The 11,782-nt window shown below is 51.3% G+C and overlaps 1 protein-coding gene across 4 annotated transcripts in view; it reads right to left on the reverse strand.

Moving 5' to 3' along the window:
• Window positions 1–11,340, reverse strand: part of LAMA5 (laminin subunit alpha 5) — an 86,831-nt gene extending 75,491 nt beyond the window's left edge. For all 4 annotated transcript variants that reach the window (XM_086852660.1, XM_086852659.1, XM_086852658.1 and 1 more), the window contains exons 1-2: window positions 9,957–11,340; window positions 4,064–4,216 (exon numbers count right to left, since the gene is read on the reverse strand). In XM_086852660.1, the coding sequence (XP_086708786.1) occupies window positions 4,064–4,216; window positions 9,957–10,256 (453 nt within the window). In that variant the 5' untranslated portion in view covers window positions 10,257–11,340. The remainder of the gene's footprint in view (window positions 1–4,063; window positions 4,217–9,956) is intronic.
• Window positions 11,341–11,782: the final 442 nt, after the last annotated feature.

An 11,782-nucleotide genomic window follows, 5' to 3' on the forward strand; every position in this document is an offset into this window, starting at 1 on the left:
TTGAAGGAGTTCTGAAGGTCTCCAAAGGAGGAGGTTTCTCTTCTCTCCTCAGCAGAAGTGAATGGATATTGGTGTTTCTGTAAGGCACTGCCCAACTAAATACCTTTGGGGTATCAATCAAAACTCTCTGCAAAGCTTCAGTCTGAAATCCTGCTGTTCTCTGGTGTCACAGGGCCAGCAGACAAGGCAGGGGGAGATGGGGGCTGCTCCCCAGCCACCCTCTCACTGCAGTAATTAACCTCAAGCAAGCACTGGCACGAAGCTCCTGCTCTTGCATGACTGCAAACATTCCTCCCCCAGAGTTTATCATAAAGCACCAACTATCCATAAACATCTCAAGGAAGGGCTGGCCTGGGTTCACCTTCATGCAAGGAAGATGTCAGGCTTTGGCAGGGATCCAGCCATTCATGTTTCTTTAAACCTTGTCAGTTCTGACTCAAACGACCTTTTTTGGGAAGGGGGGGAAAAAAAAAAAAAGAATCTTCCATCACACACCCCTTCCTCCCCCTCCACCCACTGTGGCACTTAATCACAGGGGACAATTGCCATGGTGAGTCATGGTGTCCTGTCCCTCTGCAGCAGAGGCACATTCCCATTTCCAGCTGGCCTGGAGGCTCCAGGCAGGAGAGGAAAAGAGCCTGGAGCTGAGCAGCAGTGGGGCAGGTTTAGGAGCCTCCACCTCAACATGGACCTTTGCCCTCCAAGCCAGGTCAGACAACCATTTTTTTGGATTTTGGTAAGTCCAGACTGTCCAGCAACAGCAGTGGACAATCACTGTTGGAGTGTCCTCCCAGCACACAGCACCCACAGTTCTACTTTCCAAAACCTGAGCTGTGCTTCATATGGTACCATGATGCATTTTACACCTAATTCATGCAGTGGCCCAGCCATTCACCCTAAATATACTAAGCACAAGGTCATGATTAAGAGCAAGGAGAAAGATATTCCCTCTCCATACTCTTCAGCATCTCCTAAAATCCATTTAACTTTCCTCCCTGGAGATGTCTGTCATTTCTGGCACTCGGACCTGGGTCTAATATGGAACCTTCAAGTGAATTTTCCTCCTCTTGCAGCCTTCCTCTCCCACCAATTCTGAAAAGAAAAATCCCTCCTCCTCAAGGAGACAGGAACAGGCAAGGTACTAGCAGGAGCAATTCCCATAATAGCTGGACACAGCCCCTTCCCAAGCCATGGTGGGAGCCCTGATCTGCCCTGCTGATGAAGCCATTAAGATTAGGCTGCTGCTGGCACTATGACGTGAGGAGAGTGTTTAAAATCCTCACACCAGCTGGGTGGCCAGCCCAAGCCGCTCTGGAACTTATTTGCTGGCTGTGAATATTCCTCCTTCTCTTCTTCCCACAGGATTTTAACACTCCTCTGAGGAGAGCAAGCTCCCAGCCAGCAAAAAGCAAAGACCAACAGGCTGCTTAATTAACTGACCCTCTCCCAGTTGCCACAGCCTGGCCAAACACGATTCCAGCTGGTAATTAAGCACTTACTGCTGGAGAGGGACAGAGCCAGCAGGGAAGCACGACAGCAAAGAAAGGGGCTGACACCACAACCCCCTGTGCCAGCCCCTGTGTGCCCCCAGTGCCACCAGCACACTTCAGGACAAAAGCTTTCAGTGGCTGTGAGTCCCTTAAATTAAACCTTAATTGGTGCAAGAGCTCTCTAGATTGATACACAGAGCAAGGAGAGCCCTTGTTTTCCAGGCAAAAAAAAAAAAAAAAAGCCCTGCTGTCAGGCATGCCTGTGAGGGTGTTGCTACCTGTGCAATTTTGACTGGTATCCAAGGAATTTGAGAAGCCTGGCTGCCAGGTACACTGGCCTGATCCCACACTTGCCCTGCTGACCACATTGGGTCCCAAGAATTTCTCTCTCTTCTATCCTTTCAGCCAGAGTCAACTTCAAAAGGAAGAAATCAGTGATTCTCTAACATTTAACATTTCTATTGCCCAGCCCACCAGAACAAAGGAGTTAAAAGCAAAGAACTCTCACTAGGAGCATAAACAGGTTATTATAGCAATTACATGCACTAAGGCCATGTATGAAGGGGAAGCCACTAAAACCAGCTGAAGATTTAGGTTTGTGCTGCTCTCAGGACCAGCTGGGTCTATGATGTATTGCAAAGGTGACAGGGAAGCAGAGGGTCTGTGAGCCCAGAGAAAATCCACACCAGGTGAAGCATGTGCCACTAACACCACACAGAATGCAAATTCTGGTACCAATCCTGCAGAAATGACAGTGCAATCCCACCTCCCTGAGTACCAAGGGCAAACAGAACCAGAAGGGAGAAGGTCAGTGTAGACCAGCTCAGTTTTAACTCAAGTCCTCCCCAGTTATTGCAGGCTCTGGCTCCCAGCACAGCAGCTCTGAATGCTGCAAGTCCCCAGGTGAGCCAAACTGAACAGCTTGCAGGCACACAGTGCAGCTGGGTTAGCTCTGGCCTAAAGCCAGAAAGTTGCCACAGAGGATGACAAAGAGGAGGAGAAGCTCCCAGGGAAAGCTGATCTTTGAAAATCCCCCTCCAGAGAAGCCACATTGCAGGCTGGCCCTTGGTCACAGGGGGAGTGAGTGCAAAGCAATCCACCCACCAGCACATCCCTGCCAGCTGGGATGTTTCTAAGAGACACAGCAGGTGCCACCTACACTGGTGAGGGCTCAGCTCCCCGTGTGCAGCCCTGAGAGGCTTTGCTCACACAGCTCTTGTGCCCTGGGCAGTAGCAGATATTTCCCTGCTGCTGGTACAGCACAGCTTCAGACAGCTGGCACTCAAGGGGAGAACAAATCTATGAAGGGTGTTTGGCAGACTCCAAACGAGTGCTACAGCAAGGTAGGGGACAGATCAGAGCCAGTCCTGGGGACTGAAGTGTGTGTTTGAGGCATCTAACTGAAGGGTATCATCATCAATACAGCCTGGCTGTAAATTTGGAGTCAGACACTTTGAAAATTGCAGCGACAAGAGCCTTTACTCTAGCAGAGAGAGTGAAAGATACACTTGTGAAGTCACTGTAAAGTTTCAGTATCCAAAAAAATCTCAAAATCCCTGCAAAGCAAAACAAACACCCAAAGGGGCCGTGACGCAGCCCCCAAAAGGCTGCTGACAACGAACAGGTTTCCTGGAGAGGAGGTGAGCTAGCTACAGCTCCAAAACTGCCCCATCCCACAGACTTCCCAGCCAAACTTTGGGGCTGCAGGACTCGTAGCAGAGTTTGGGGAAGCATCTCTTGGGAGGTGAGAGCCCATCCCTAGCTGTTCATGGGGACCCTTCAGTAGATAGCTGCTGAAGCCTAACAGAGCAAATGTCCCAAACCCTGAATGACAAGGGTTAAGGCTGCCAGGGAGCAGAGGCTTCACACATCCCTTGTCCCAAGGATTGAGGAGCTCCCCCACCCAACAGCTGGAGCAGCAGTTCCATGCCACAGAGCAGACCCACATCCCACAGCTCTCTGGGTTTGCAATGCCCTTCTGCATGCACAGCTCCAGCCAGGGCATCTTTGCTGCTGCTCTCCTCTAAGCTGAGCAAAGTCTGAGAGAACACTCCACTTCCAGAGGGACATTCTGCAGATGAACAGGAGCAGCAGAGGAGGTGACAGAGAGGGGGCTGGTTACCATTTCTGCTATTACAATGGTGATTCCCTTGACTTGCCACCATTAGAGACCAAACATCCATTGTCACCCTTTGTCTTTTACATGAAGACCTTTAGCACAGAATTGCTGGTTTTATTTTAAAGAGTTTTAAACGAACCAGTTGAAAGCTTTAGAGAGCAACCTTGAATTTCTCAGGGATGTATTTTCTATTTTGGGGTGTGGCCTTAACTAATGTGATGAGTTTCCACAAGACTCAACTCTTAGGGAAGATCTAAATAGCAACAACAAAGAGCACAATGTAGTTAATATTACAAACAACCAAGAGGTTTTCCCTTCCCTATTTTAACCAAAGCCTCCTGCCCTATCATTAAATGAGTGGATTTTGTTCCACACTTCCAGCAAGGTCCACTAAAGGACTTTAGAAGCAGAGCAGCATGACCTACCAGCACGATGAAGAAAGGATTTGTGTTACCTGTCCAAGGTCCAGGGTGACGTTGACCTGGTTGAACTCCAGCCCCCGGGAAAGAGGGGGGCTCTGCCACCAGCGCTCTGTCCCATCGATGGCATTTGTGATGGGGTGGGCTTTGTTGCTGTCTGCAGAGGAGCAGATGTCGCAGTACTGGCCCTGGAGGAAAGTACAAAAATAACATTTAACTCTGCCCAGAAAAACGTGGTACAAAGCAGTCAGGTGTCACAGCAATTCAGAAAATACAGGGTGTAAGCCTGCTAATACAAATCAAGATATTTAGATAATAGATATCAAGAAAGTTTTGTTTGCACCAGTTTAAAGTGTGGATGCAAAAAGGTACATTAAAAGGCTCAAAAACCCCACAAACACCCAGTGTAGAATTTGGGCTGCTCAGATCAGCATCCTTTCTGAATTTCAGATATGCACTGAACACTGACAAAGGATCCCAGACTCAAAGGACTGGTTACCAGAAGCAGAGGAAGGAGGATGTGAGGGTGAAGCTGCACTGCAATGGAGAGCAGGGGCTCAAACTCCATGGTCAGCAACTCCTGTGCTGAGGCTGCCACTCACACCCACCCAGCCCTGCCGAGCCCAGAGATCCTGACCTGAGCCATTCAGTCACTTCTGTGGACTCAGACTGGCAGCTCCTCTGCTCAGCTCCCTGCAATCTGTTTCTTGTCCACCTATTCATTTCACAGTATGGTTCTTTCAGCTGCATTTTCAAGCTTAGTCTCGCAGCCAAGTTTCTTTTGCTGATGATGCTGTGATGCAAGGCCAAAAAGGGACAGCCCCAGCTGTCAGCTGGCCAGGGACTGCCATCACTTCTCTGCCTCGCTTTTGTGGCCCGGGGGGTTTTGTCAGCTCCATGGACACGCTGCCAGAGAAAACAACCCTGCAACTTTAACAGCACCTCCTGAGCAGGATCAGACAAAGACCTGAGCTGTTAGGAGCAATTCTTTCTCTCTCATTAATGGACAAATAAATCTGACCCACGCTCAAAGAAACCTGCAAAGCACCCTGAAAACTGGCAAATTGTTTTGTGGAGCCACTGTTGTGTCACTTGAATTGCTGCTACAAACAGCCTGGAAGGGAGCTGTGGTACAGGCAGTTTCCTTTTAAAGGCGCAGTTATCCCCAGGCAGGAATGCTGCCCTTGCCTGTCCCAGCTGCAGCCAGTGTTAATATTACACCAGGTACAAGAAGATCTCAAGACAGGCAATCCCCTTCCTGCCCCTACAAGGGCTGAGGCAAGCCAGAGCCACCGCAGAGCATGTGGCTTTCCAGATGCTCCAAACTCTGGAGGAATCTCAGTGCAAAGGAAGCAGATTCCACTGCATTATTTCCCCACTACCACGTGCTTTGTTACTCGCATGCAATTATGCAATACAAATTATCCTGAACAAGAACACTTTTAAATTAATTCCTCCAGAGATGTGAAAATAGAGATGGGCAAGCACAAGGCCAAAGAAAAGGGGAGCTGAAACCATCCAGGTAACCCTGACATTGATACAGGGAGCCCTCAGTGTACAGAGAGGTCACGAGGCTGGTTTGGACATGCTTTGAGCCAGGAGGGAGCGCAGACCAGATAAAACTGACCCAACTCTTTCTTCAGCTCAAACCTCTAATGGGAACCGGTGCAACAGGTTGTGTGGAAATTTCTGCTGCACAGCACACAACACTGAGGCTGGGGGGGGTGGGAAAGTGAGGCAAGGTTACAAATCGGGGATAAATAACAAAAAAATAAAGTGCTTTCATACTTTAAATTCTTGCCACAGATGTAAAAACCATTTTGAACCCAAAGTTCATATTGATGGGAGACAGTCAAGCTGACTAAGAGGGGAGTAAAAATTCCTATCAGCTGCTCCACATTTATAATGCTGCTGTTGTGCCTCCCTGGGCAGCCTGCTGGGCTGGGAACACACCAACAGCTGAACCAGGTTTGCTGTTCAGACTGGGATTAGCCTCTCTGATGTACCAGTTGCTCGTTAGCTGTTTCATTAGAGCCAGACCTAAACCTGACCAGAATCATTTCCAGCTATTTGTATTTTAGAGCAACTCAGGCACATCGTGTCAGGTTCTCTACAGGGAAGTTCTGACATCAGCAAGAGGACTTTAATTAAAAAGCAATTGCGAGCAGCAGAGCCCGCAGGTTGCCAGAGCAGTAGAGGCGTGGACACTACAAAGGTACGGTGAAAGAAAGAACTTCAGCCATGCAGGGAGTTGCAGGGCAGCTCAGAGAACAGAAAACTGCCAGAGCAAACTGCAAAGAGGGAGAGATAAGGAGGAGGTTTGAATGAGGGGCAGCTTCCAGAGACCTGCAAGGCCTGATCCTGCTCAGGGCAGTGGGAACTTTGAAGTTTCCCCTGAGCATAAAGACAAGCCAGGCACCCTGCTGGCACCTCTCTCAGGGCACACGGGTGGCTTTGTCCCAATTTATCTGGCCCTGTCATGACCCAACACCAGCTCCCCTCACCTGATTTATCAGAAAGCCACAGGGAGCATGAGGCTGCTGGGGATAAGGTAAAAAGGGCAGGAAATGGGGTGTATAAAGTACTTTTTCAGACAAAGTCCCTTAGGATCAGCTGCTCACACAGAGTTAAGCAGGCGCTGTCTCACCATGTGTCTTTTCTGTGGGCAACAAAAACTTGTTCCAAAACTGTGTTTTCAGCCACAGTTAAACCACTGAAATCCAACACTGTCATAGATGTAAGCACAGGAGAGACAGGTACAGAGAGATACAGCACCAATTGTCACTGAGAGCCCTGGGCTGAGCCAGATTCCTTCTGCCACACACCAGAGATGTGACACAGGATAAAGACACACCAGGATAAATGGTCACCAACACTGCAGCATGCCAGAAGAGAATGTCACTTAATTCTGAGACATTCAGGGATGGAACAGCTTCAGATTTCCTCTGTTATCAACACCTGGAAGAGTGAGAGGACCAGAGCTCTGGTCAGTGCCCACCTGCTCAGGCAAGGATAGCTCAGGGCTGCAATTCAGGCTGCAAAGCAGCGCTCTGAACTCAGGGCTGGGCTCAAGACAGGCTTCAGAGGAAGGCACAAGCAGCACTGCCTCGAAATCAATCAAATTTGTTGCATGTTCTAAAATTCTGAGGTCTATAATTGCTTAAATAACCAGTAACCTGCCTCACTGCTGCACTCGTAATCTGAATTCATCATCTGCAGTCCTGCCCCACCCTCAGGAGCAATGCACCATCCCTGCTGGGTTGGAACAGCCCCCAGGCACACGGGTGGGATGGGGAGCACCAGCACAGGGCTGTGCCTTGGCAGACTCGGCTGTCCTGGAAGACAGATAGTTACAAGCACCTCCAGTAAAGCTCACATAAAAAAAGGAACCTATGACCCCTCTTCTGCCTCATCCTCAAGACATTATCATTAAGGCAGGGCTGACCCACACTGAGGAGTGATTTTGACAAGGGAAGCAAACCTCCAAGGCAAGTCCCTTTCAGCACACCTCAGCATTGCTGTGCCTCACATCCTTCCAGACTGAAAAGCCCCCCCGGAGTTGGAAATGCAGCGTTCTGCCAAAAAGCCCTGAATAAAGCAAAGGAAACTCCTTGAAAAGGTTTACAGCCTTCCCACAAGCTGTGCCAAAACCACCGCAAGTGTCTTTAAGGCAGCGTTACTTCAGGAAACTTAATGATTATTGACATTTTAAGACCATCATGTTTAAAAGTCAGTGAACTCCCTTTTCTGAATTCTTCTACAATGGCAAATTAAAGCAGCATAAAACAGAGAACTGACGGAACTAATTTATTAGATGATTGTATTTATGTTTATCCTAGGTCTTTAACCAAACAAATGTCCCTTCACCACCACAGAATGTGGATGTCTCTTGGAGGGTCCCAAGTGGCATTTTTCCAAGGTTTCCTGATGAAAACTCCTTATGCCACAGCCACATCACACATGAGCAGGTGAATGAAGGAGGGAAGGGACTCTGGGCCGGTGGGACATGCAGGCAGTAAGGACATGCATGTGGAGTTCATTATTGTTGTTTCTGTCTGCTCAAATTGAACACTTCCCTCCCACCTCCCTCCTTGCTTTAGTCACCGGGTGGTGCCAAGACCCCTAAAGGGGATGAATTGGGAACTCTGACCTCTGCTCTGATGCCTCCAGTTTCCTCCCCTCCCTTTTAGGTGCTGCCTGTGGTCATGGAAAGAAGCCACTACAAAAGGAATTTTCTAAAGCTTTCAGACAGAGTGAAGCCCGCTGGCCTGGCAAATAGTGCTCACATCAAAGCCCCCCTGTGCCAGAGCTGCACAGGGGACAGGAGGGGGTCGCTGCAGAATTCCACAGCTCAGGAGCCGTGTTTGGCAGCGGGGGGATGCTGGGGCTGCCCCCAGAGCTGCTACAGCATGAAGGGTTTATTTCAGTCACCAGCATCCTTAGTGCTGCGTGTCATGCTGAGCTAGTAGGGTGGCCAGAGCACAGATGGACACGTGTGGAGTGATAAATGCATACCCACATCTGCCAGCTTTTCCAAGCAGCCTTATCCTCCCAGTTTTGCTTGGCACATCATTCACATATTTGTTTGCAAGAGCACAGAGTCGCAATTACTTCTTCACCTTTCCTTACTCCTTTGCCTCACTGGAGGCACAATTCCTACATGGAGGTCCCTGTGAGCCTCCTGCTACTGGGACTTCAGGCAAAGCTTCTTCCAGTGATGCTATTTTACAGTGCAGCCAAGTGAAACATCACTTTAAAAGCTCGGAGGAGGATACGTCAGGTTTTTGCCATCCAGTGACATCCTCAACCATTTATACTACACAGACAGCAAAATTCCATGTCACGACCACACAATAGCTGGAAAATTCCTAGTGCAGCACTAACTCAGGAGAATGTGGCCAGAATGAGAAAAATGCTTCAGAGATGACCTTGTAACAAAGCCACCGCCACCAAAAGGCCGAGAAAGGCTCTGTCCGAGAAAGTGACAGTTTTCCTTTGCTGGTCCTTGTTGCGTGCAACAGGGACAACAGCACTGCTCCACTGCAACAGGTGAGTGGCAGCACAGAAGAAAACCCCCAGAAGCAGCCCGCAGAAAACACTGAGCGGGTGCCTCCACGGCTTCATTCTGCAAAATCATTTCAAATCGGAGCTGCTCTTCCCGTCCTGGGCTGCCCTCAGGGGGGACACTGGGTCTGCAGTTCCTGCAACTAAACCTGGTGTTTTACAAGCCCGTTTACAGCTGTTCTTTCCTCCCTTCAAGGGAGCCATAGCAGTTACACTACACTGCAGCTTTTGCCGTCTACATTCCTGGCTGCAAGCTCCCTCTGGGCAGCTTAAAATGGGACCCCTGAGGTAAATCACCTGACATTCGCTTGGAAAATCCAGCCTCGTAACTTTCCCCTCTGCTCATCCCAACGCCCCACCGAACACACGGGGAACGGCGGAGTTAAAACACATCAGGGTAAATATTATCACCTCAAGACACATCAGGGTAATCACTCTCCCATTTACCGTAACGATTCCCTGACTGCCAGAGGGAATTTGGGTGCTGCTTTGCCCAGGGTTTTATAAACTCCAAGAACCCACAACTTCAGAAAGAATGCCCCGAGAAGCCAGCGAGCCGCGTTTCATGCGAGCAAAGCTGGGGGAGAGACCGAACACGTGCATCCCCCGGCCCCGCTGCTCCGGGGGGCTGCTCCGAGCCTGGGCAGGGGGATCCCGGGGACCTCCCCTCCCTGAGCCCCCAGCACCGCCCTGCCGGGCCGGCTGTGCCCGAGGCTCCGGGGGTGCGCGGGGAAAGGCGCGAGCGGGGCCCTGCCCGCCCAGCCCCGCTGTCCCCTCACGGAGCGCCGGGCCACAACGCGGGGCTCGGAGCCCAGCGCAGCCCCTGCCAGCCGCCCGTGCCGTCCTCCCCCGCCCCGGCCGTACCTGGATGGTCTGGTTGGGGTCCCCCCCGGCCACCGGGCCCCCCACCAGCTTGCAGTACAGATCCTCCACGGCGCGCCGGCTGCCGGCGCCCGCCGCCTCCTCGCCGCAGGTGGCGGTGGCGGAGATGCGGGTGCCCTCGGCCAGGTTGAAGTAGGGCGGGTGGAGGCTGTGCCCGTTCACATCGCTGGGGAAGGAGGCGGGCGGCCGGGCGGCGGCGGGCAGCAGCAGGGACAGCAGCAGGGACAGCAGCATGGGCAGCAGCGCCCGCCGCGCACCGCCCCGCTCCGCCGCCCTCGCCATCTTCGCTCGGCGGGGCCGGGCAGCGCTGAGGCACCGGCTCCGCTCTGCTTGGCTCAGCCCAGCTCGGATCGGCTCCACTCCCCCCGGCTCCGCTCGGCTCTGCCCCTCTCCGCCGCCGCCGCGCTACTTCAGCCGCGGCTGCGGGGAGGGGCCGCGGCAGCCCCGATTAACCCTTTGCCGCCCCGGGAACCCCCGGCCCCGCCGCAGCCAGGGGAGGCCGGGCGGGTGAAGTGATGCCGCCGCCTCCCCAATAAACGGGGACGGGATCCCCCGGGAACAATGTGCCCATTGTGTGTGCGGGGCTGCGCTGCCCGCGGCGGCTCGCTGCTCTTTTACTACGTTAAACTCCATTAACCGATAGATCGGGTTATCTACAGGAAAAACTCTATTACTAATTAACAAAACAGTTGACCAAATCCAGTTCGCTCTCCTCGAGGTATGCTGTGGGTTCTCATTTCATTTGGGCAGTGAAAATTTTACTTCCACTTTCCCCGGAAAGGATGGCTTTGGGGAAATTACCTTCTCACCTAGGAGGGAAGGAAGCAGCTCAGCGATAACCCAGCTTTCTCCCATCCTTCCCTGCCCATGGACAATCCCTCCGTGGTGTGACTTGCAAGGACACCTGCACCGTCAGGTCTTTATATGCTGCTGGGAGAAAGACATTTTACAGATAAAAACCTGGACATAAATACAGAGCAGCACATAAATTAGCTCCTCAAACCACTGCTGTGATTTTTCTGGCAAACACAGACTCTTAAAATCCAACAACTAAATAACACACACGAAATGTTGTGCCTGAACTGCATAAGATTGCATCTTTAGACTAGGACACACCAGGAGACCAGGTCTGGGCTCCAAACAGTTGGATTGCTGCGGTATTTGAACCCCACAGGAAGCAAAACGAGCTCTTAAGCGTGTCCAAATCTTTGCAGGTTGCTGCTGGGCATTTGCTCTTTGCATCACATCATCCTCTTTGTTTCTTATTTTCTGTGGACAGCCTAGGAGGTACCATCCTCTTGGAGAAACTGTCTTAAGTATGAAAAGCTTTAAAAAGAAAACAACAAAACCAAATCCAAACCCCCCAAAAAAACCATTGTGATGTGTGTGGCTCAAATATTTAGCTCCACGAACTGAATTTCCACATGGCGTGTACCAGCGGGGCTCTGCAATTTCCTTTGATTTCAGCACTTTCAGGGGCTTTTGAAAGATCCCTCTTGCCGTATCTGGAGCACTGTAAATGTATCTATGTGTATATATGGATTTATTGCAGGGTTTGCACAGGGTTCTGCGGGCGGTGGGACACTCGCTGCCCTCCAGGCAGGTGCTGCTGGTGTGTCCCGGGCTCGGGAGGTGCAGGGGTCCCCAGGGCAGCGGGATGCAGGGAGCATCATCCAGTGCCAGCTGCGCCCCGGGGATCACATTAGCGTGACATCAGGACCTGTGAACGCAGGGCGGCCAGAGGTGCCTGGTTCCACATGGTGAGGCAGCACTGAAGCACGGCCGCCAAAGCCATTCAGTTAGAAAGG

This window comes from Cyanistes caeruleus, chromosome 16, assembly GCF_971803275.1.
Source record: "Cyanistes caeruleus chromosome 16, bCyaCae1.hap1.1, whole genome shotgun sequence".
NCBI classification, from domain to species: Eukaryota; Metazoa; Chordata; class Aves; order Passeriformes; family Paridae; genus Cyanistes; species Cyanistes caeruleus.